At 41.6% G+C, this 22,952-nt stretch overlaps 1 protein-coding gene across 1 annotated transcript in view; it reads right to left on the reverse strand.

Annotated features, from left to right (window-relative positions):
* The window catches only part of SPEF2 (sperm flagellar 2), a 159,308-nt gene that overhangs the window by 18,544 nt on the left and 117,812 nt on the right, over nucleotides 1-22,952 (reverse strand). The window contains exons 20-23 of the mRNA XM_045285340.1: nucleotides 14,023-14,171; nucleotides 9,220-9,347; nucleotides 9,005-9,143; nucleotides 8,429-8,566 (exon numbers count right to left, since the gene is read on the reverse strand). Of these exons, the coding sequence (XP_045141275.1) occupies nucleotides 8,429-8,566; nucleotides 9,005-9,143; nucleotides 9,220-9,347; nucleotides 14,023-14,171 (554 nt within the window). The remainder of the gene's footprint in view (nucleotides 1-8,428; nucleotides 8,567-9,004; nucleotides 9,144-9,219; nucleotides 9,348-14,022; nucleotides 14,172-22,952) is intronic.

Below are 22,952 nucleotides of genomic sequence, written 5' to 3' on the forward strand. Positions count from 1 at the left end.
GGTTCATACTCAAAACCAAACTCACTGCCATGGTCATGGTCTTCTCATCGAGTCAAGGTTGACTCTCGGCAATGCTACAGGGCAGAGTAGAACAGTTCCTGTGGGCTTCTGAGACTGTTACTATTTAAGGAGTAGAAAGCTCCATCATAAGGAAGATCAAATGATAGGGTGTTAAATTTTAACCTAATTGCATCTGCAACAATCCACTTCCTAATGTACTCTGCATGTTAGCATGGCTATTCACAACCCTGGTACATGGTCAGAGGGGATTCATCAGGGGCTCAATCCATATGTATTTATCCTTTATTATTTTTAAAAAATAAAACAGTTTTTAAATGAGTCAAAGTGGAGATAAAAATGATAAGATGTTACAATTTTACCTATGTCTGCCACAATCCACTTTGTAATGCTATCTGCTGATAATTACGGCTATTCACAACCCTCAACTATGATCAGAGGGAATTCATTGGCAGTTAATCCATGTGTGGACCCTGCACATGGATTTTGGGCTTCTACTGTCATCCATAGCCTTCTGCAAACTAGGTGTTCACAACTTAAGCTCTGATGCCATCCCTTCCTTTATATTCAGATTGTAATATTTATAGTCTTTGAATCACAAGGCTGGTGTGCCTTTTTCCATGTGGACATAGTTGGCGCCTCACTTAGATGGCTGCTTGTTTGAAAACAAGTTTTAAGATCCCAGATGGTATTCTTTCTGAAAGATGAGCACCCTGTAGTTTTTTCACCACACTTTGCTATAGCACCCACATATTCAGTGCTCTCTCAATCAAGTCGAGTATCAAACAGGGCCACTGACACTCATTTTTGTCTTTTCTTTCTACCCTTGTCTTTTTAAATGACCTTTGCTTTACTTAAAAAAAAATAGTTTTATTGGCATATAATTTACATATAATTTAATCATTCAATTATGTTAAAAATAGTTGTGCAATCAACACTACAATCAATTTCAGAAGACACTCTCCTTCTACTCTTCATTATTAGCTCTCTATTTCCTCCCAACCTACCCTTCTATGATCCTAGGTAATTATTAATCTAGTTACTGTCTCTATGGATTTATCTACCTTGGATTTCATATACAAAAAATCATACAAAACATAGAGATAAAGCAAAAAATATGACAAAACAAAATGACAAAAGAAAAACGTCAATCAAAAGAAAACAGAAAATATTCAAAACTGAAATCGATTAAAAATAAGTCAAAAGGGAGATCAAATGATAAAGTGCTACATTTTAACCTAACTACATCTGCTCTCTGTCTATTCACATACCTGGACTAAGGGGAGAGGGGATTTACTTTAAGCTTAATTCATGTGGAGATCCTAAAAATGGATTTGGGACTTTCACTCTCACCCATTGTGGTAGTTACATGATCTGGTGTCAATTTGGGACTTGAGAGGATTAAGAGTGAACGGGGTAGAGTGTAGTCTGTCAGTCAGATCATAGCCAATAAGGCTGAGAATTCTGGGAAATCAGGTTTTTCCTCCTTGGAGGTGGGAAACATTTTCTCTCTCCACCCACTTCCATGGAGACACTATCCTGGCAAGGCTGACTTCCTGTGAGACATCCCTGAAGACGAGGCACATGGACCTACCCTGATGCTGCCCTGGGAACTGGAGAAGTCACATGGAGACCTCTGCCAGTGCTGGGATGCTTACAATGCCACTGGATCTAAAGACTTTCTACCCACTGGCCTGTGATCATCCTGTATTCAGTGTCATTGCATGTGTTGCATGAGTCTGAAGAGGACTTTATAAATTGGTATTGGACATATAGGCTAATATCGGACTTATGGGCTTGGACTGGACTAGGTTGGGATACTTTCTGAATGTACAATTACCCTTTATGTAAAACTCTCTCTTATGAGTTTCTATGGATTTGTTTCTCTAGGCTACCTGGACTAACACACCCATTAACTAAAAACACAAACCAATGGACAAAACAAACATACTGCTATTGAGTCAATGCCAATACATAGCCACCCTATGGGATAGGGTAGAACTGTCCCTGTGATTTTCTGAGACTGTAATGCTTTATAAGAATAGAAAGACCATGCGTTCTACCACAGAGCGGCTGGTGGTTTTGAACTGCTGGCCTTATGGATCATAATCCAGTGTGTAACCACTGTGTCACCAGGGCTCTTTCTGGCACTCATGTTTTTACTGTTATTAGGTGCCATTCAGTTGGTTCCAACCCATAGTGACACTATGCACAACAGAAGGAAATACTGCCTGGTCCTGCGCCACCCTGACAATTGTTCCTATGCCTAAACCCATTTTCACCAGCCACTGTGTCAATCCTTCTTGTTGAGGGCCTTCCTCTTTTTCACCGTTCCCTCCACCTTACCAAGCATGATGTCTTTCTCCAGGTGTTGTCTCTCCTGACAACATGTCCGAAGCATGTAAGATGAAGTGCTGCTATCTTTGCCGTAAGGATCACGCTGGCCCTATTTCTTCTGAGACAAATCAGTTTGTCCTTTGAGCAGTCCAGGGTATTTTCAATATTCTTCACCAGCCCCACAATTCTAATTAATTGATTCTTCTGAGGTCTTCTTTATTCAAAGTCCAACTTTCACATGCATAGGAGGCTACTGAAAATACCATAGCTTGGATCGGGCACACTTTAGTCCTCAAAGTAACATCCTTGCTTTTCAATACTCTGAAGAGGTCTTATGAAGTAGATTTATCTAATGTAACAGGTTTTGATCTCTCGAGTGCTGCTTCCATGAGCACTAATTGTTAATTCAAGTATGATGAAATCCTTTGCAACTTAAACCTTTTTTCCATTTATAATGATGTTATCTATTGGTCCACTTGTGAGGATTTTGGTTTCTTTTCCATTAGATCATAATCCACACTGAAAGGCTGCAATTCTAGATCTTACCCGTAAGTGCTTCAAGTCCTCCTCACTTGCAGCAAGCAAGGTTGTGTCTTTTGCATATTGCATATTGTTAATTGTCTCCCTCCTGTCCTGATGCCACACTCTTCTTCATATAATCCAGCTTCTCTGATGAATTGCTCAACATACAGACTGAAAAAGTATGGTGAGAGGCTGCAACCCTGACACACCTTTCCTGATTTTAAAACATGCAGCATTCCCTTGTTCATTTTGCATAAGTGCCTCTTGATCCGTGTTTGAGTTCTGCAGGAGCACAATGGAGTGTATGGAGTTCTCATTCTTATGAAGGTTATCCATCATTTGTTATGATCCATGCAGTTTCATGCTGTGGCATAGTCAATAGAATACAATATTTTTTGCGGTATTCTCTACTTGCAGCCAGGATTCATTTGACATCAGCAATAATACCCCTTGTTCCACATGGTCTTCTGAATCCAGTTTGAACCCTGGCAGTTCCCCTTCAATGTACTGCTGCAATTGTTGGAGGATCTTCAGCAAAATTTTACTTGCATGTGACATCAGGAATATTGTTCTATAATTTGAGCCTCCCCTTAGGTCACCTTTACTTGGAATGGGTACAAATATGGATTTCTTCTAGTCAGTTGAACAAGTAGCTGTCTTCCAAACATCCTGCCATAGATGAGTACATGCCTCCAGTACTTTATCATCTTGTTTACATACTTTAATTAACATTCCGTCACCTCCTGTAGCTTTGTTTTTGGTTAATGCATCCAGTGCAGCTTGAATTTCTTCCTTTGGCACTATGGGTTCTTGCTCATAATCAACCTCCTGAAATGGTAGAATGTCAACCAGTATTTTTTGATCAACTTCAGATAGAAGTTGGTAGGCACCTTCAATGTCTTCATCTCTGGCTTTAGGAGTTGGTAAGCAAGTATGAATAGCAGTCAAGTGAGCTGTCCTTCCTTGTCGGCACATGCATTTTATCCTAGCACAGACAGCATTGTACTTCACGAAAGATCTGGAAACGAACGTGATAAAATGCCTCTCTAAAGGGTCATTCCTGGCACAGTGACCAAATTATTATATGATTCAAAATGCTCTATACCCACTCATTTCTGCTTACTAATGCCTATGATATGTTTTTACGCATTCCACTTTACTTTTTAAAACTTTAAACTTTTTCTAGATTCTGACTTCTGACGTTGTACCTTGTTATTACTAATGGATGTTTTCAGCTATTTCTTCCCCTTTTGAGTTGTGCCACATCTGCAGTGGTGGTGGATGGGGCGGGGGCGGGCAGTCTTGAGAGTCTTGTTCTATTCATGCTGCTAAGGTGACCTCTACTTTGAGGAAACAGCTGGTTTCCCAGTTTTATTTCGAGTGCGTTCCAACCCGAGGGACTCAGTTTTGGGCGCTTTGTCAGACAATGTTCCATTGCCATTTGTGTGGTTTTTGGTTGCTAAGTTTTCAAAATTTTCTTCTTCCTTGTCTATCAGAGTCTGAATGTTCTGACAAACCTGTACACCACATGTGACCCCCCTGGGTGAATAACTTACAGCACCACAGCCACACACCAACCGGCAACCACAGTAGGAGAAACGGACAGATGAGTGATGGAAATACATTTAGAAAGCAGTAAAAACAAGTTTCCCGTTGTCTTAGAGAATGGAATTCATTAATAATTATAATATATAGTAGAACCTACTTTATACTCTGGGTTTTATGAGGAAACCCTAGTACCTTAGGCTAACCATTTTATAGTGATTATCTATAAAATGTAAAATATTAGTGTATTAGTATATCAGCAGTGATACAGATTATAAGCTCTGGGGTCATGCTTCGGCAGTCTCATTCCAGTTCTGTCATTCACTAGCTGTGTGTCCTTTACTTGTCTCACATAGGAGGAGATATTAAATGGAATTTATAGCTTAGGGTTATTGAACAGTATAGACTTAATATGCTCATATGCAAAAAGTTAATACACACACACACACACACAAAGTTAATACAACAGTGCCTAGCATGTACTTATATAACCACCAAAGAACAAAACTACTGCTATCCAGTTGATTTTGATTTTTAGTGGACTTATAGGGTTTCTGAGGTTGTAAATCTTTATGGGAGCACATAACCTCATCTTTCTGTTGTGAACCATCTGATGAGTTTGAACTGCCAACCTTGCAGTCCAATGTTGCTAAACGCAAAAACAAACTCACCATCACCAAGTCAATTCTGACTCTTAGTGACCCCCTAAGGCAGGGCCCAATTGTAACTCTTTATGGGAATACAAAACCTGCCTTTCTCCCACTGAGTGGCTGGTGGTTTAACACTGCTGGCTTTGGGGTTGGCACACCACTGCATAACCCACTATGCCATCAGGACTCACAGTAACTGTGAATGTGAGCATTTATTCACAACTATTACCTGCTATGGTATCTTTCCTAGCTTGTTTTAGGCCTCAGTAGAGTCTCCAGGGATGGATTACCCAAAAAGCAAGGTAAGCACAGGCTTACTTGCGTTTACTTACTAATCTGTAGTGAACACCTCCACATGGGTCTCATCGCATCTTTGATGTGAGATACATGTGGGATTGTTCACTACAGATCCCTAAGGAAGTACAAGCCCATGCTTACCTTGCTTACTGAGTACTCTGCCCCTGTTAGGGATCATGCATTTGAAAAAAGGCTTTGATTCTATAGCAAGTGGCTGTGGGGTTATGTGGGAAACTGAAAACTGGGAAGAGAGTCTATGCGGACAAATTCTCTACACTCATTTATAAGGAGTCTGGGAGGCGAAGAATCTAGTGGAGGGAGGCCTTTACGTTTGTAAGTTGGAGATGAATCCCAGTCATATTCTTTAACTAAAGTTATTCTTCACAATGCACACACCCCTAGCCCCACCCCGTAATAATGCCAATTTTAAGATGTTTCTTGCAAGTACATGGTTGCTTACTCCCCTTGAAGGTTATTTCCTTGGAGGTTATATGCCTGAAGGTTGTCTCCCATTGAGAGCAATCAGACCCTGTTGTCCACCCCACCCTAGATGCAGCCAACTCCCTTCTGTTAAGGATCAAAGATCCTCTGGCTACCTAAGGTCAAGCCAGCTCAGGGACAGCCAATGTTAAGTCATCATCTTAACTCTAGAAACTGCTCACCTTGTTACACATGTGCCTTCCTGTCACAGGTATGCCACAGCTAGTACCTCCTCTTCCTATTACAAGTATGCCCCTACTACATACCTTTCCTGTTATGTATGTGCTTACCAGGGCTTGATAGCCCAAGACAATATAAGCTGCAGGAGAATAGGGCTCTCACTGGTTCTGGTCTCCAAGGAAGAGGTGAGCCCTTGCATGACTTGTCTGATGTTACTTTAATTTGCACTTCAATTACACAACTGCCCCTTAGGAGGCTGGTGCCCCACAGGGTTCGAAGAAAGACAGGTGCCAACCACACCTAAAGGCAGAATCTTTGTTGTGGTAAAAAAATAATTTGAAAGTGTTTAATACTGATTAGTAAGTACAGTAGATGGAATTTGCAGTATTATTAACTAAGCAAAAGTAAACCTATGCTTACCTTGCTTATTGGATATTCTGACACTGAAAGTTTCTCAGACTTTGAGCACACAATCTATATAGTTCTGAGATATAACACTCTGATTATTATATTGCTCAGAATCTTGAGAATGATTCATCCAAATGCTCAATTCCTTGAGCTTTCACTTTCCATTTTTTTCTTCCATCATAAGTGGTTTTGTTTTTAATTGAGGTAAAACTAACATACCATAAAGGTAACCATTTTAAATAATTCAGTAGTAATGTGTAAATTGATGAGACAGTACAATAACCAAATTGCTTATCCAGTAGGCTATTGTTTCCCTCCATTGTTCCCTCCTTCCAACACTTAAAAATCAACAATCTGCCTATTAATGGGAATGCAATGTGTCTATCTGTTTGGATACTAATTTTCAGTTCTTTTAGGACAGACATGGAATTACTTCATCACAGGTCATTCTGTGGGACTTTCTGAGGCAATGACAAACTGGTTTCCATGGTCCTTCATGTTCTCAGCAGTAATCCCTAAGGGCTTCAATGTCTGCTTATCGTTGCCAACTGTGGTAGTTAGATGATTTCATGTCACCTTGAAGGTATAGGAAAGTGTAGGGTTGGAATCCAATCTGTCAATTAGGTCAGCGCTTGATGATGCCTTCTTATAAAAGGGAGGAGGGTACTGGGAACTTGCCTCTTTTACTGCATCTTCACTTTTCTGCTTGTTGGAACTCTACTGATGACCCTGAGAGCTACAAGTGCCCTGTCATGTTTCCACTGGCCGTGGATTCATGTGACTGACCCCACCAGTCTGTGATCTTCCTGCATTCTGCATCACCTTTGTGTGTCATTGCATGTGGCTATGTGAGTCTGAAGAGGGACTTACGGGTTAGTATCAGGCTTACGGATTGAGTTACTCTGGCCTTGGATGCCTTCTTGATATATAATTACTTCTTGATATAAAGTTCTTTCTTATACAAAGATGAGGGACATTGGATTTGATTCTGTAGTCAACCTGGCCTAACACCGCAAAACTCCCTGTTTTCTTGAGAGGCATCCTGACTAATGGTATTGAAGGTTTCTCATGTGCTTGTTGGTGTTCCTTGTATAAATATCTAAGTATTGTGCCGCTTTTTAAAAATTGGGCTCTTAGCTTTAAAAAGATGATAGTTTCATTGGCATGTACTTCCCATATTTACAATTTAATCATACAATCATATTAAGAAAAGTTGTGCCATCATCACTGTTAGGGCCGAGTCCAGACTAGGCAGCCCCCATCTCCTGTCTGGCTCCTCAAGAAGATAAAACTTTAAGGCCCCCATTTCTAGCCTCTCGGGAAGATAAATGACCTATTGAAGTGTTCAACATCTGCCCCAACATTCCAAGGAGCTTATCTCTCCAGACCAAGGTTGTGCGGCCCCTGTCCCAGCACTCCAGGGAGTAAGTTGGCAAACAACAAAAGCACTTCCCACTGATCGCATCCTGACTCAAGGCCCTGCAGCTGCAAGCAAAAAAATCTCCCTTCGTGTTGTCAACGTCCAACAAGAGCCTATATATCTCCCACTTTCATTTTCATCACTACTCTCATCATCATCCTCACCACCACCACTATCACTCTCATTATCATCCTTCTCCGTCCCGGGGCTTATTTATCCCAGACTTGGTGGCATCGTTTTGATGTGTTGGGCAGCAATCCTCAAGGTCATCAGTTTGAAACCACCAGCTGCTCCTTGGAAGAATGACAGTGCTTTCCACTCCTTCAGTCACACAAACCCACAGGGGTAGCTCTATCCGGTGGTATAGGTTTGCTATGAATCAGCACCGACTCCATGGCCGTGAGTTTGAGTTTGTTTTTGGATAACTGTTCTGGTAAGTTGGAGCTCCTGCCAGGCAGAATGTGATGGGCCAAAGAAGTCCAGCATGGGCTACTGTTCCCAAAGGAGTTGTCAAGTGGGGAAACCGGCTGGGTCAGGAAGTGCATGTGTTCTCATGACTGGCTGGTCTTACCTGCATCAGGGAAAAGAAATGGTTCATTGCTACACCAACATAATCCTGTAACCAGCTTTCATTGATGATGTCGAGGCGCTCCTGCTCGGCCTCTTCCTTCCGGGCATCACACAGGTCCCACAGGCGGTCTCTCAAATCCTGAAGAGAAGAGGAACATCACTGGGGTGCTAGAGAGTCACCGCTCAGGTGACTGCTCTGTAAGGAAAAGAAAATTCTCTCCCTGTCTTCAACGTATCGCTAAGGAAAATTTGGACTGCATGCATTCATGTATTTTGTCTATTCTTTCATTAAAATACACACACACACACACACACACACACACACACACACATTTTGCTTCTACTCTCTGTCAGGGCTTCCCTTTCTAAGGTTACTTCTCCAAATCACAGGTCCACATGTACGTCATGGATGAAGGCTTATGCTTTAGACATGGATGGAGGTGTATGCTTTCTGCATTGTAATCCTTCCTCAAAAAGTCTGGTTAAAAAAAATCCTTTTAGTGAGTTATGGGGAAACAAACAAACAAAATTAAAAACAGTTGCCTTTGAGTGAACTCTAATTCATGGGAACACTTACATTCACTCTTTGGTGTAGTTCAGCCTTGATTTCTTCATCTTCCCACAGGTCATCAGGAAGAGAGTTAAAATCCACTTGCCAATGACCTACATAATCTTGCTTGTGATCTGGCCGCGTTAGGAACTGCTGGAAGCTTGTTCTGTGAAACATTAATGGAAGATGGATCTTAGGCCCCATACCTTTAAGATATAAAAGTCTTCTGCAACTTTACCTACCTAACCTCATATAAGTGTCCAATCAAGACATGCTGGCTTTCTCGTAGCTGCCTCAGGATGGTTTTGATGGAATTTATGTAAGAACTTTCTATAAGTTGCCAGTAAGGTATTAAAAAGGAAGGTAGATCCTGTTAAACAGAAAAACAAAGAAATCATTCATTCAAACTGGAGATTCCTGTGCATCGTTTAGTTAAATGAACAATGCTAGGCAAGAAGCTCAAGAAGCAATGGCTTGAAGTGTTCTCAGGGAAATGCTGTGCTTCTCTTTGCTCCGCTTTCCCCAGGTAATGGCTAATTCAAGTAGTTCGTCCTATCTCTGCTCTGACATCATTTCTGCCAGGTGTCCTTCCCCAGTCCTACAAATCCAACACGTTTATTCCTGGTTAAAGCTGAGAATACTGATTCAACAGGAGTTAAATAACTTTTAAAAGTTCGCACAGCTGGTGAGCTAATTAACTAGGTTTGGGACACAGGCCGACTGGTCCCAGACAGTGCTTTTTCTATGATTGACTTCATTGCTTCTATGATGATTAGTTTAACAACGTCTTACGTGGTACTTGTTTCTGGAAAACATTCCGTAGCTTCTCATTACCTAATGCGTAAAGACCAAGTTGTTCAGAGCTATTTTTAATATGTTTCTTCATCTGGTCCCTACCTTTTTTTATCAAGGTTTGTTCGCAAACTTTCTCTTGTGAACACATACATGGAACTAGTCTCTCGGACCGACCGGGATTCCCCCTCCCTACATTCTCACTCAAGGAACTCATCCTTTAGTAGGTGCGCTCACAGGGAAGCCACCTCCTCCCTTTAGTTTTGAATGTTCCAAATGAAATTTATCATTTCCTCCTCTATGCTGCAACATTTTCAGCACCTATTACAAGCACAATTACAAAATTGTATTATCATTAGTTGCTTTTGTGCTTGTGACCCAGTACCACGTAGACCGCCTTCTTGGACATAGAAATTGTACCTTATTTTGTATGAGCACTGGGAGCCCTTAGAACAACACATGCATATAGTAGGGGCTAAATAAAGGTGACTATGGAAGTATACAGGCTCACTTCACCTCAGTTGATTATCAGTTAACGTGTTAGGACACTACTTGAATCTATCTAGTTTTAGAAGTCTACATTCAATGTCCACCCATACCTCAAGTATTTTATATAAACTCATTTGTGGAAAGAAACAGTTTCAGCTTTTAACTTATTTCGAATGCTCCCCTGGCATTATTTTAACATCCTTTCCTGGCATACTTCCCACCTCTTTGGTTTCAAATTCATCATAATCTCTGGTAACAGGTGTGGTCCTTAGAATGGTACTAAAGACCAATTTATGTAAGTGCACTTTTACATAAAGCTCCTCCCTCAGAGACTTCCATCATTAGCTACACTCTGTATAGAGGGATGGCACAGATAATGGGCCTAACTGTGTGAACACCATGCTCACAGCTCTCATTTATCCACAAGTACTTCCTGAGATAACAGTCAGAAACTATTTGAACTCCAGAGATACTATTTCTAAGGTGTTTCCCTGACTGCCCTGTTCAACCTTGTTTCCAGGACAACAAAAGATTCTTCTAAGGTTGTTCTAACTTTCTAAGGCATTTGTTGTTTTAATTTTACTTTTCATTTACTATTATACTTCCACCACTTAGATTTACTCTCCACGATCATTTTACACTTTACAAGTGCTCTGATCATTTTACACTTACAAGTGCTCTGAAGTCATGCATTTGATTATTGACTCAGGAGTTCTGTGTGGGAATAATGCAGAGATTATTGGTCTGTATTGGATTAAATCCCACCTGCCTTTTCTAAAGTATTGACATATTTCCTTACATCTGGTCTTTTGCTTGGCTGGAATTGCTTGCATCGTCAAGGAGCTGAATGAGTTACTCATTCAGTCACACCTCTAGATCTTTCCAGTTCCTGGGATGTGACTTTTCTGGGTCTGGGAACTTGAATGAGGTATACAGACCCATTGTCTCAATTACATGGTTTTCTTGATGGAGAAGGGGGAAGTGTGACAGGCATTCGATAGCCAGGGCGCATGTGCTCCAGGGACACTTGCTTGACAAGATTCTGAGAGGGGCCTCATATTTTGTTCACAGGATTCTTTTATTTTTCAAATTCAATACTGGCTAAATCTGCTCTTTCCAATCTAACGTTTTCCCTTTTGTTACACTTGAGGTTCGCAGAGATACTTTCCAGGACACCATCTTGTTGTCGTATGCTGTTAAGTGAATTCCAACTGTTACCAATCCTAGAAAACAGCGCGGAACTGCCTCATACAGTTTCCTAGGCTGTACTTTGGATGGGAGCACATCACCAGATCTTTCCTCCCATCCAGTGTCTGCTGACTTTGAACTTCTGACCTTTCAGTTATCACAGGCGTGCTTTAACCATTGCACGATCAGGGCTCCTTTTGATAAAGCTTTACTTCCCTTCATATTTATGAAGCCAAAAGAAAATGTCCTAATCTAACAATAATAATGTTAAAGCTTTCAATCAAACATCTGGATTATCTTTGGATTCTCCTAGATAAAAGGGATGTTACAAAGTCATTGTCATTTGTAAAGAGAGCTGCCCCTTTCCTGGGATCCTGTTTCTTGGGAGTTGGCTCTCACTTCCATAGGCTGGAAAGCAAAGACTTCTCACTTGGACTGCCTCCTTGGTTCCCGCTCCACTTTGCTTTGTGACTGCAAAGGGGGGAGGGCCCAGGCTCGCTCTTGTAATTGCTGAGGAAGTTGGATGGGCGAGCAATCTCTCTTCTCTCTTTCCCACAATGTCCCCTCCATATGTCTGCTGGGGTACAATAGGTCGGGGGTCCTCTGAGGCCTGGGATTGGGCTCACTAGACAAAATATGTGTGGCTCAGTGCAATTAATTGCTTATCTGAAATTAAAATTGAATAGGGTGTCATGTGTTTTGGTTAGCTCAATCTGGCAGCGCTGCTAGCAACCCAGGTCCTAAGATGGTCACTGTCCTGCACTGGTGCTTTCTCTTGTGTGCCAGAACTTTCTGAGTCTGGCTTTCCTCTCTCTCAGTGGGTAACCTCTGAGGCAGCAGTGGTGGGAAGCTTGGAGTGGGGAAAAGGCTACAGAGAGGGTCATGTGGTCTGCTCGGTTTCCAGACTCTTAACCTCTTCTAGCAGGAGTGGAAGGCATTCCCCACATGCTGGATCTTCCTTAGGGGACTAGAGATCAGTGTGGGCTGTCTTCCTCTGTCCTTCCAGACCAACTTTCTGTCCTCCACCCCTCTGAGTGCCTTGTGAGGCTGACTTGGGTGAACTGACAGAGCGGGTGCATGAGCGGGAAGTGATGTGAGAGTGGGCTATGCTCTCCCTCCGGTCCACTGTGGGTGGATGGTCTCCTTTGTTGAAGGCACAGCTCTGCTCAGATGACTCACTCAGGTCAAGGGTCTGCTCCTCTTCCTGGGCTCCCTCGGCTTAGGGCGTGGGGCAGTTCCAGCGATCTCCAGCCAGGGGGTATCATGGAACCTCATAGGTTTTCTTAATGACTGCCCACGCATTGTATAGTCTTTATGGAGCACCCCTCAAATTATCATCTGTGTTCTGCCAGGATCCTGACAGCCAGAAGAGCGTGGGAGCCAGGACCCCGTCTTAGTGGTCACGTTTCCTCTGCTACAATTCACTGCCCATGGGGGTCCACGGATGTCTTTCTCTCCAGGCTTCCGAGAGATGGCGTGAAGGGCTGGATTTTGGTCATTTCTGCCTCGCACATCCCACCTCCTGCCAAGTAACACCATTTTGTTCCACTGCTTTCTCAGAGAGCTGTTCCCGTGACCTGCTTTTGTGAGGGATTTAAAACATACTTATTTGAAGAAAAAAGTGCCTCTGTTTGGCTGAGTGATGCCAGTTATCCTCATTTGTCATACTTCGAGCACTTCGCTTTTCCGTTCTTTAAATGTTTCTGTTCTGATTTCACCCGCAAGGATGATGCCGTCATTAGGCCACGGCGAGTCGGGAAAGGCAGACCCCCACACCGTCCCGTTGAGTTTAGAATGTCGAGCTCGCATCGAGGCTCTGCCTGGGCAAAGCCCACCCACAGGGCCAGTCCGACGCTCACCGACCTCATGATTGGGTCTCACCGGGCCAGTGTTAGGTGCTCATACATGTAAGAAATCTCTGGGGACTGGTATAAAAAAGACAGGGACAGGGTCTTATCTAAACCTTTAAAGGAAGACCATGCTGTGTGAATTTTTCCCCAAGGGTATTTTTTATCTGTTCGGTTAAAGCAACCAGACTTGTCTGGGCAGCAAATGGATTTTGCACTTACTGAGCGACAAAGAGTTGGACAGCGGCTCCTTACCTTGCCCTGGAGTAATTATTTAAAAGAGCTCTCTGCTCTTGCATGGGTTTAGGTGTTTGTTTTTTTCCGAAAAGTCTACTATGTCTAAAATCTCAGAGATTAAACTTCATTCAAACACATTAGGCAGTGGGTATGTGAACACGGATGGAGGGCTGTAATTTCCTGGGTATGTGTTCTGGGGAAGCTATTCTTCCAGGAAACTGTATCTCTGCTTGTTCTAGGCAAGAACATTGGTCATCACAGAAGTCGTTTGTTACCTCAGTGTGAGCATGACTCAGGAACTCAAGTGAGGCCGAGAAAAGGTGAAATGTTGCTCATTGAGTGGTCTCTACAGAAATGATCAAGGCTATTTTGATGCCTATGTATACTGCTAGCTAAGAAAGGCTTTCTTGCTCTTGCAAACAGTGGCATGACTCTTACTATGCACAGGGAAAAGAGTGGGTTCCACTAATGTGTGACTCTAAATTGCCGTACCTCGGGAATCGCTTCCTTCACATAGACCCATTCTTCCGATCCTGGCTTAGGCAATGGTGGCACTACTGGAACAAAGGACACGTCTGCAGAATCAGCAGGTGACTTCTTTACTGCTTGTTTCCCTCCTTGTGATTTTCCTTTAGGAGAACCTTAAACGTGCACATAAAATCATTCCACTATCAGTCGGTGTATGAGACCAGATCCTGGTGTCCACAGAAATCTATGCTGGCCGTGGATTCAGGCAGCAGTAGGTTAACTCATTTTTCAAGATCTTTAGGCAGCCTCAACAAACCAAAGGTTAAAAAATCTCATCCTCTACAGCAGTGGTTCTCAACCTGTGGGTCATGACCACTTTGAGGGTCGAATGACCCTTTCACAGTGGCCACCTGATTCATAACAGTAGCAAAATGACAGTTATGAAGTAGCACCGAAAATCATTTTATGGTTGGGGGGGTCACCACAACATGAGGAACTATATTAAAGGGTTGCAGCATTAGGAAGGTTGAGAACCACTGCTCTACAGCCTCAACATTAGCTAATTGTAAATATACATGAATAGCAATTTGTATATGTATATAACTTTTAAAGCCATCTAATTGTTTTCATACAATTCGTAATGAAAAGTAACTTGCTATTTATTTTCATCTCTGCCCTTGCTTCCATAATGAATATGTGACTGTTAGAAAGTGTAGACGCTAGCTCATAGACATTTTTCATTTATTATTGGGGGACCAAAAAAAGAGGAAAATTGAATGCTTCCCCTTGTGTGAGGATGAAAAAGGAGTTCTAACATGAATGCAGAGTGGAGCTCTGGGTAATCTTAGGGGCCCAGGGGAGGGGCAGAGAGGTAGAAGGTTTATTGTAAGAGTTGGCCAGAGTAGATGAGAGATGTGGGGCAGGAAAAGAATGGGCTTTGTTAACTCCAGGATAGCCCCACATTCCCTGCATGAGACAAAGGGAGAAAATACAATGCTTGCGACAGCTGAGGAGGAGTATGAATAAAGGGCGATGGAGTGACATCAGCTGGCAGCATTCAGGTATAAAGAAGAGAGAGAGAACATGATGAAAAGGAAGAGGCCTAATTGACAATTCAGAATATGGAAGGACACAAATGTCACCTTCCCTAATAGCACCCTGAGTAGACCCGACACCAGTCAAGTGGCCCTTTATTATGGGGTTGAAGACCTTGTGTACCGACCAAAGTACCCGATGTCAGCAAACATCAAAGTCAGCAAACATTGAGAGGATCAGCATGATTAGAAATTCACTTGGTTTCAATTCCACTTACCTTCAGATGAATGATTAGATTTTAGATGCTGTTTACAGATGCCTATGAAACCAGGTGCACATTCTTTTCCCTCGGGTTTATTTCTTTAGAGATGATTAGTTAATGATGACACTGTTTAGGAAAGTAAATATACCTTCCACTTATAGCTCATTAAAATTACATGGATTAAAAGTTGGGGGAAATCTGTCCATTATATTTTATGGCAAGTTTAGTTGACTTCTACCTATACATTTAAACACAGTATCTATCCATGATGCCTATGTCTCCAGCTGTACCTCAATTTCTGAAAGTTTAGAAAAGTCCAAGAAAGTATTTGCTTAGGCAGAAACTGAAAGTGATCATAATTTGATTTACTTTTTTGGTCTGATGGTGTTCCCTCCTTTGATCTGAATCTCTATGGAAATGGAAGAGATGATTCCATGCAAATTAAAGTTGAGCATTCATAAGATTTCCCTTTGAAGAGGAACTGTCTGATTGTCAGTGGGCAATTAGAATGATTTTCTTTTCCTTCTCTTCTCAAACAGCATGATCATTTATTGAGAAGTAAGCAGGCCGGAGAATCGGACCATTCTCATACCAATTGTGCTTTGAATCCATGCAACTTATATCTAATTTTTGACAAGGAAAATGTGGAGGGGTGAGGAGATTTGAATGGATAAATATGCAAGTCCTAGAAAATTATGCCATTTTAAATGTAACCAGGGACATTCCTTTTAAAATACCAACCGTCCAACCATACGGATTCTTCTATTGCTAGTATGGAAGCACACTATTTGATTTCCCTTATATGGATGGATCAATGAGCCCTTTCATGTATTTTTTTTACATACATGGAAGGGATGGAGAATAATCTATCATGTGAAAAACGTTAAAAATAAAACACCCTCAAACTCACTGTATTGAGTCAATTCTGACTCCTGGCTACCCTATAGGGCAGGGTAAAACTGTCCTGATGAGTAGTCCAGACTGTAACTCTTTATGGGAGTAGAAAGCCTCGTCTTTCTCCCTGAGACAAGATGGTGATATTTGAACTACTGACCTTGCAGTTAGCTCAACATGTCACCCTCCATGCCACCAGATAGATTTAGGGGAAAAAAATAAGGTATAAGAATCTGATGGCATCACCCAGAAACCCATAGAATTAGAAGAGATACAAATAATGTAAAATAAATCAGAAAATGCAATTTTAGAACACAGAATTAATTTAATTGATGTTCTCAATAATGAAATGATCAACCAAAGGTGAAAAGAGCAATACATCTGAGTTAAGAAAATAATACAGTAGGAGCTTAATAAAGTTCCAACTAAATAAAGGTCAAAATTTAAAAGAAGAGTAAACTATATCAATGGATGGACGAATTCAAAGAAAACCAGGACCCACTTAAATTAAATTGGAAACCCTCAGGAAGGCGATTGGGTTGTAGAAAGGAAGAAGTGATAAGTCTGAATATGTGAAAAATCTGATTTAGTATTTTTTTTTAAAGAAATGCATTATTACTACTTTTGAGATCCAAAATATTTTTCTACTAGTGACCCGATTTCTCTAACAGGTTCATTATGTAGAAAATAGAAAATGGATGAATCGTGATCACTTCCTTAATGCCTGCGGACCAGCCAGGTTTGGCATACACCAAGTTTTTGTTGCCAGTTGGTGCTGCCTGTGCCGCAGACAGTGGCAACCAAAGTTGAGACTCAAGAGATCTTGAATAAAGTGAGAATTTTAGCTCAGAAATGTAACCGGCTGAAGCACCCGGAAGAGGAGAAGCCTGGTATGGGGCAAGGTCCAGTGCAGGGCAGGGAGCCGAAGATGCAACCTGAATCAGCATATTCTTTAACCTGCCATTGACAGAACTATTTCAGAAAAGCTTGTGGAGAAAAAAATGTTCACTCCTCAGTGTCCAAGAACTCATACTGTGATGCTGTTTGAACCGGGGGATCTGGCCTCTATAGACAGCAGTGAAGGGACCAGACGGACTCTGGAGGATCACTCATGGGATCTGGTTTGAAAGCCATGATAAATGGAGCAGCGATCCAAGTTGTAGAGGCTTTTATTGACTTGAATTCACAGTTAACTAATGAATTAATACTATCTAATTCACTTGAACTATGTCAACAGTACAAAGGAAACCCCAGGGCAGCTCTGAGCAATTCTGTATTGCAAGACAGTACTGTTGTGTAGATTCCATTTGCCAAAGAGAAAAGAAGCTCATTTTCTTTGAATAGGTTAGCAGTTCCTAGCAGAGAATTTTAGCTCAGGGTTTCAGCTCTCATTTATCTTGATTCTCAACTTCTTTGTCTTTGAACTGGGGTAATGGTCATTGCCATTTGATAGATGATTAGGAGGAATTAATACAATTACATAATTCAACTACCTTGTGTAGTGCCTGGCACAATAAGTACTTTGCTATGATGATTATGAATTGTGTTGTAAAAGGAGACTGTTGTTGAATTTCAGAAAAAAAATCAGCTAGGCCCTCTGTGAAAGAGCCTGGGAGATAAACCTCCACGTGAGAAATGAATTCAGGGAAAGCTTGAGGGGCTTTGTTGTTGTTGTTCATTTTTCATGGTTACGTTGGTATCTCTCTACTCTCATGAGACTGTCTCTCATTTTAGTGAATTCTTCGTTTGCTTGATTGTTCTGAGTTTATTGAAGGAGTTATTACAATAAGCCTGTGGTTCTTCAGCTAGACTAACTTCTCCATTTCCTAGCTCTGAATTTTTATTTCTGTTGCAACAGAAAGATGAGCCACATGTTTTCTTTGTGTTAAACCAAGTTGAATATTTTGGGAAAGGTGCATATTATAAATAATAGAAATCATGGAAAATTCCCAATATTTAGTTTCAAGACGATTTCAATGGCCTCATCATATGCATGTGGAAATTGGACATTGAATAAGGAAGACTGAAGAAGAATCATTGCATTTGAATTACAGTGCTGGTCTAAGAATATTGAAAGTCCCATGGACTGGCAAAAGAACAAACAAATCTATCTTGTAAGAATTACAGCCAGAATCCTCCTTGGAGGCAAGGAGGGTGAGACTTCATCTCATGTACTTTGGACATGCTGTCAGGAGAGACCAGTCCTTGGAGACGGACATCATGCTCAGTAGAGAGGCATCAAAAAAGACGAGCCTTGAGAAGATGGATGGGCACAGTGGTTGTAACCATGGGCTTAACCATGAGAACAATGAGGGGATAGTGAAGGTCCAAACAGGGCAGTGTTTCTTTCCATTGTACTTAGCTGCCTATGTGTCACAACCAACTCAACGGCACCTATTACATGACCATACTTAGTGTGCACCCAAATCACCCGAGGGCTTGTTCAAACCGACTTCTGGCCCCATTCCTGGACTTTCCAGCTCATTCGGTCTGAGATGTGGCCCAAATGATTTGCATTTCTAACAAGTTCACAGAAATCACTGTGCAGAAGGACCCTGAAAGGTTAGCAGTTCAAATCCACCCAGAGGCAGGCCTGGTTTTCAAAAGGTCACAACTTTAAAGAGTACCCTGTGGAGCAGGTCTCCTCTGTACGCATGGGATCACCAGCAATGATTGGGACTGACTCCACTGTAACTAACCAGTTCTCTGGTGATGTGGATGTGGATATTTAAGAACCCTTACTCTAGTAACATTAACTAGTCATTTCATTCTCATTTTACCTTTACCTTTCCCCCTCCATGCTTCTATGTCCTTCCAGTTCAATGCCATTTATCCTTAATACTAACACTTACTCTAGTGTCAAGTAGACTGAGAGCAACTACAATAATAGAATCTATGTCATGTCAGAAGACAAGTACTAAAGCAGTCTGCTTCTCCTCTCCTCCTCTCACTACCACAGAGTCAATTCTGACTCATATCAATCTCCTACAACTGTCCCTGTGGGTTTCCAAGACTGTAACGCTTCATGGGAGTAGAAAGCCTTGTCTTTTTTTCTGAGGAGTGGCTCGTGGTTTTGAACTGCTGACCTTGTGATTAGCAGTCCAGCACATAACCACCACACAATCAAGTCTCCAAAGCTGTGTACTAATGAATAACACAAATTCATGGGGAGCCAGAGGGCTAAAGATGACATTATATCCAAGCATTTGTTCCACAGCACTATAGCTCTAAGAAATACTCCTTAAAGGGAGAATTCTGTAATTTTGAAACTTTAAATATGTAAGAATCCTGTAATGCCTTACAAGTTATGGTCAATTCAAAATGGAAACATATATATCACAAGGCAACCAAATATGGAATGCTATTGTGAAGTCTCAGAAGCCTCCATGCATGTGCAGTGGAATGTTCTTTTTGATGATGCGTGTGATGCTATTGATCTTCAATCACAGGGCAGTCCCAGTCCATTCAGCCTACGGATGCCTATGGCATCGATTCTTATGTCTTGCATTCCAACTGTCATCTATGTATCCATTGTCCATTTCACCTTTCAATTATGAATGGATGTTTGAGCCTGTTTCTTCTCATTTGGGGTTGTGCCACATCAGCAAATAAGGGTCCTGAAAAATTTACCCCATCTACTCCATTCAGGTAGACCAGAAATTTTACTCTCATCACATTATTAAGGTCAACTCTACTTTGAGGAGGAAGCTTTTCAGTAGTTGTATTTTGACGGCCTTCCGACATGAGGGGTTCATCTCCTATAGTGTATCATCCAGTACTCTGTCACTATGTAGGAAGTGTTCAGTGACCCTTTTTTTTTTAGGGAGTAGACTCCCATGTACTTCTTTCTAGTCTTAATCTAGAATCTCCTCCAAAACCTGTCCATCATGGGTGACCCTGCTGGTACTTGAAATACCAGTGGTATAGCTTCCAGCACCACAGCAGCATGCAAGCCACCACACTACCACAAACTAGAAATGACTGGTTGACTTTCACTAAAATTGGAATTAAATAACCTATGACATAAACAGTCATGTTTTCTGATATATCCATCAGAGGTATTCAACTCCAGTGTTGTTATTGTCAAATGTTAAGAATTCCTATCACATGGCTTTCTCATCATGAAGAAAATCCTGTTTTGCATGTCACAACAATACGTCTATGTAGCAAAAAAAAAATCTTGACTGAGGTTTCAACCCGTTTCAAATATTTTTTTACATAATGTAATTTCAGTAAAATAAAAGAAAAATATTTACAAGTCCTTGGAGTTATCTATACTGAGTTAACAACACAGCAACTATATAATTTATTGTGTTCTCATGATTTTTGGCATGTATATTATAAAGATTCTCATATTGCAAAGTGGTGATTGCAGAACATAAATTGTAGCCCTTAAAATTTGTCCTAAACATTGTACCTCTATTCAAGTGCTCCCTCAATGCAAGAACACTTTGCTCTATTAAACTGGCATGCCATGATGTTCACCTTCCCAACAGGATTACTGAAGACAAAACAGATGCATAAGCAAATGTGGTGAAGAAAGCTGATGGTGCCCAGCTATCAAAAGATACAGCATCTGGGGTCTTAAAGGCTTGAAGATAAACAAGCGGCCATCTAGCTCAGAAGCAATAAAGCCCACATGGAAGAAGCACACCAGCCTGGGTGATCATGAGGTGTTGATAGGATCAGGTATCAGGCATCAAAGAACAAAAAATCTTATCTTAGTGAATGAGGGGGAGTGTGGAGTGGAGACCCAAAGCCCATCTGTAGGCAACTGGACATCCCCTTACAGAAGGGTTGCGGGAAGGAGACGAGCCAATCAGGTTGTAGTATAGCACCAATGAAACATACAACTTTCCTCTAGTTCTTTAATGCTTCCTCCCCCCACGATCAATCCGGCTAGACCAGAGGATGTACACTGGTACAGATAAGAGCTGGAAACACAGGGAATCCAGGACAGATAAACCCCTCAGGACCAATAATGAGAGTAGCGATACCAGGAGGGGAAGGGGAAGGTGGGGGAGAAAGGGGTAACTGATCACAATGATCTATATATAACCCCCTCCCTGGGGGACAGACAACAGAAAAGTGGGTGAAGGGAGACATCAGACAGTGTAAGACATGAAAAAATAATAATAATCGATAAGTTATCAAGGGTGAGGGAGGGCGGGTAGGGGAGGGAGGGGGGAAATGAGGAGCTGATACCAAGGGCTCAAGTAGAAAGCAAATGTTTTGAGAATGATGATGGCAACAAATGTACAAATGTGCTTGACACAATGGATGTATGTATGGATTGTGATAAGAGTTGTATGAGGCCCCAATAAAATGATAAAAAAATTATCCTAAAGTTTTATTTAGTGTAAACTCACCAAATGATTCTTCTTATAGAAGTCTATCATATTCTACAATTGAAGTCGAAGGATAGAGTGATTGTCAAGACTCATGCTTATGTATATTTAACGGTCAAAATAACTGTAATTTTTTAGCATGCCATTGTGTGAATATATATTACTTTTTGGGGTGCTAACTGCAAGGCCAGAAGTTCAAATCCACTAGCCACTCTAAGTGAGAAAGATGGGGCAGTCTACTCTTGGAAAATTTCATAGCCTCGGAAACCCACAGTGGCAGATCTACTCTGTCCTATAGGGTTGCTATAGGTCTGAATCAACCTGCTTATGGTGAGTTCGGGGCTTGGGTTTTGTGAACATTGCTCACACTCATGCTGAAAGGGCATTGGTGATTTGTGATGAAAGGGTGAACGAATACATCTACTTTGTGGCAGCTATTTGAATGTACCTTGGAAAGAGTCAATAGTATGTATCCATAAGTACATCTCAAGTTTTAATTAATTGGTTGGCATAGCAACTTCAGAGGCATCCTGGTGGTAGTGGGTTATGCTTTGGGTTGCTAATTGTAATGTCAGCAGTCAGAAATGACTAGCTTCTCTCCAGAGAATGAGGAGGCTTTATGCTCTGGTAAAGGTTTATGATCTTGGAAACCCACAGGAGTACTTCTACCCTATCCTTTAAGAGACGCTATGAGTAGGAATCGACTTGGTGCAGCATTTTGTTGGTTGGCTGGTTTACAAGCAGTTTCAAGGAGAGCTAGTGGCTCTGTGGCTAAGCACTCAGCTGAGAATCACAGCTGCTTCACGGTGGGGAGACGCGGCAGGGAGCTTCTGCAGAGATTTAACGCTTCGAGAAACCTACAGCTTCTACATAAACATAACAGACAAGAGGCCTTTTAGAGGGTTAGAGGTAGACTGTTCTTCTACCAACTCTTAGTGAATGATGATGAAGGGGCTTCCAAGAGTTCATGGAAATTGAAGGATAATAGCATTTTCTCACAAACTTTTTGAAGTCCCTTCATATATATATATATCCTTATTCCACAGAAGTAAAATCAACTATGTTTAAAATAGGAGCCCTGGTGACATAGTGGTTATGCAATGGGATGAGATCCACAAATAATTACAGTCTCTGAAACTCACAGGAGCAGTTCTACCCTGTCTATAGGGTCACTATGAGTCAGCATCAACTCGATGGCAGCGAGTGAGTATGTTTAAAATAAGCATAACTGAGGCTAGGTGAGAAAAAAAATAGATAAACTGGTAGGTCAAAATCAGGAGAGGACTCAGCAGGTAGCTCTTGAAGCCTGAGATCCTGTACAGATCCTAACTCTGAGCCACTCATTTGGTTCTGAACTTCCAGAAGCCCAACACCGAAACGGAAGCAGTCACCGCTCTGAGGAAGATAGACTTTCC

This window comes from Echinops telfairi, unplaced genomic scaffold, assembly GCF_000313985.2.
Source record: "Echinops telfairi isolate 266 unplaced genomic scaffold, ASM31398v2 ScPeMD7_7469;HRSCAF=8507_1, whole genome shotgun sequence".
Taxonomy (NCBI): domain Eukaryota; kingdom Metazoa; phylum Chordata; class Mammalia; order Afrosoricida; family Tenrecidae; genus Echinops; species Echinops telfairi.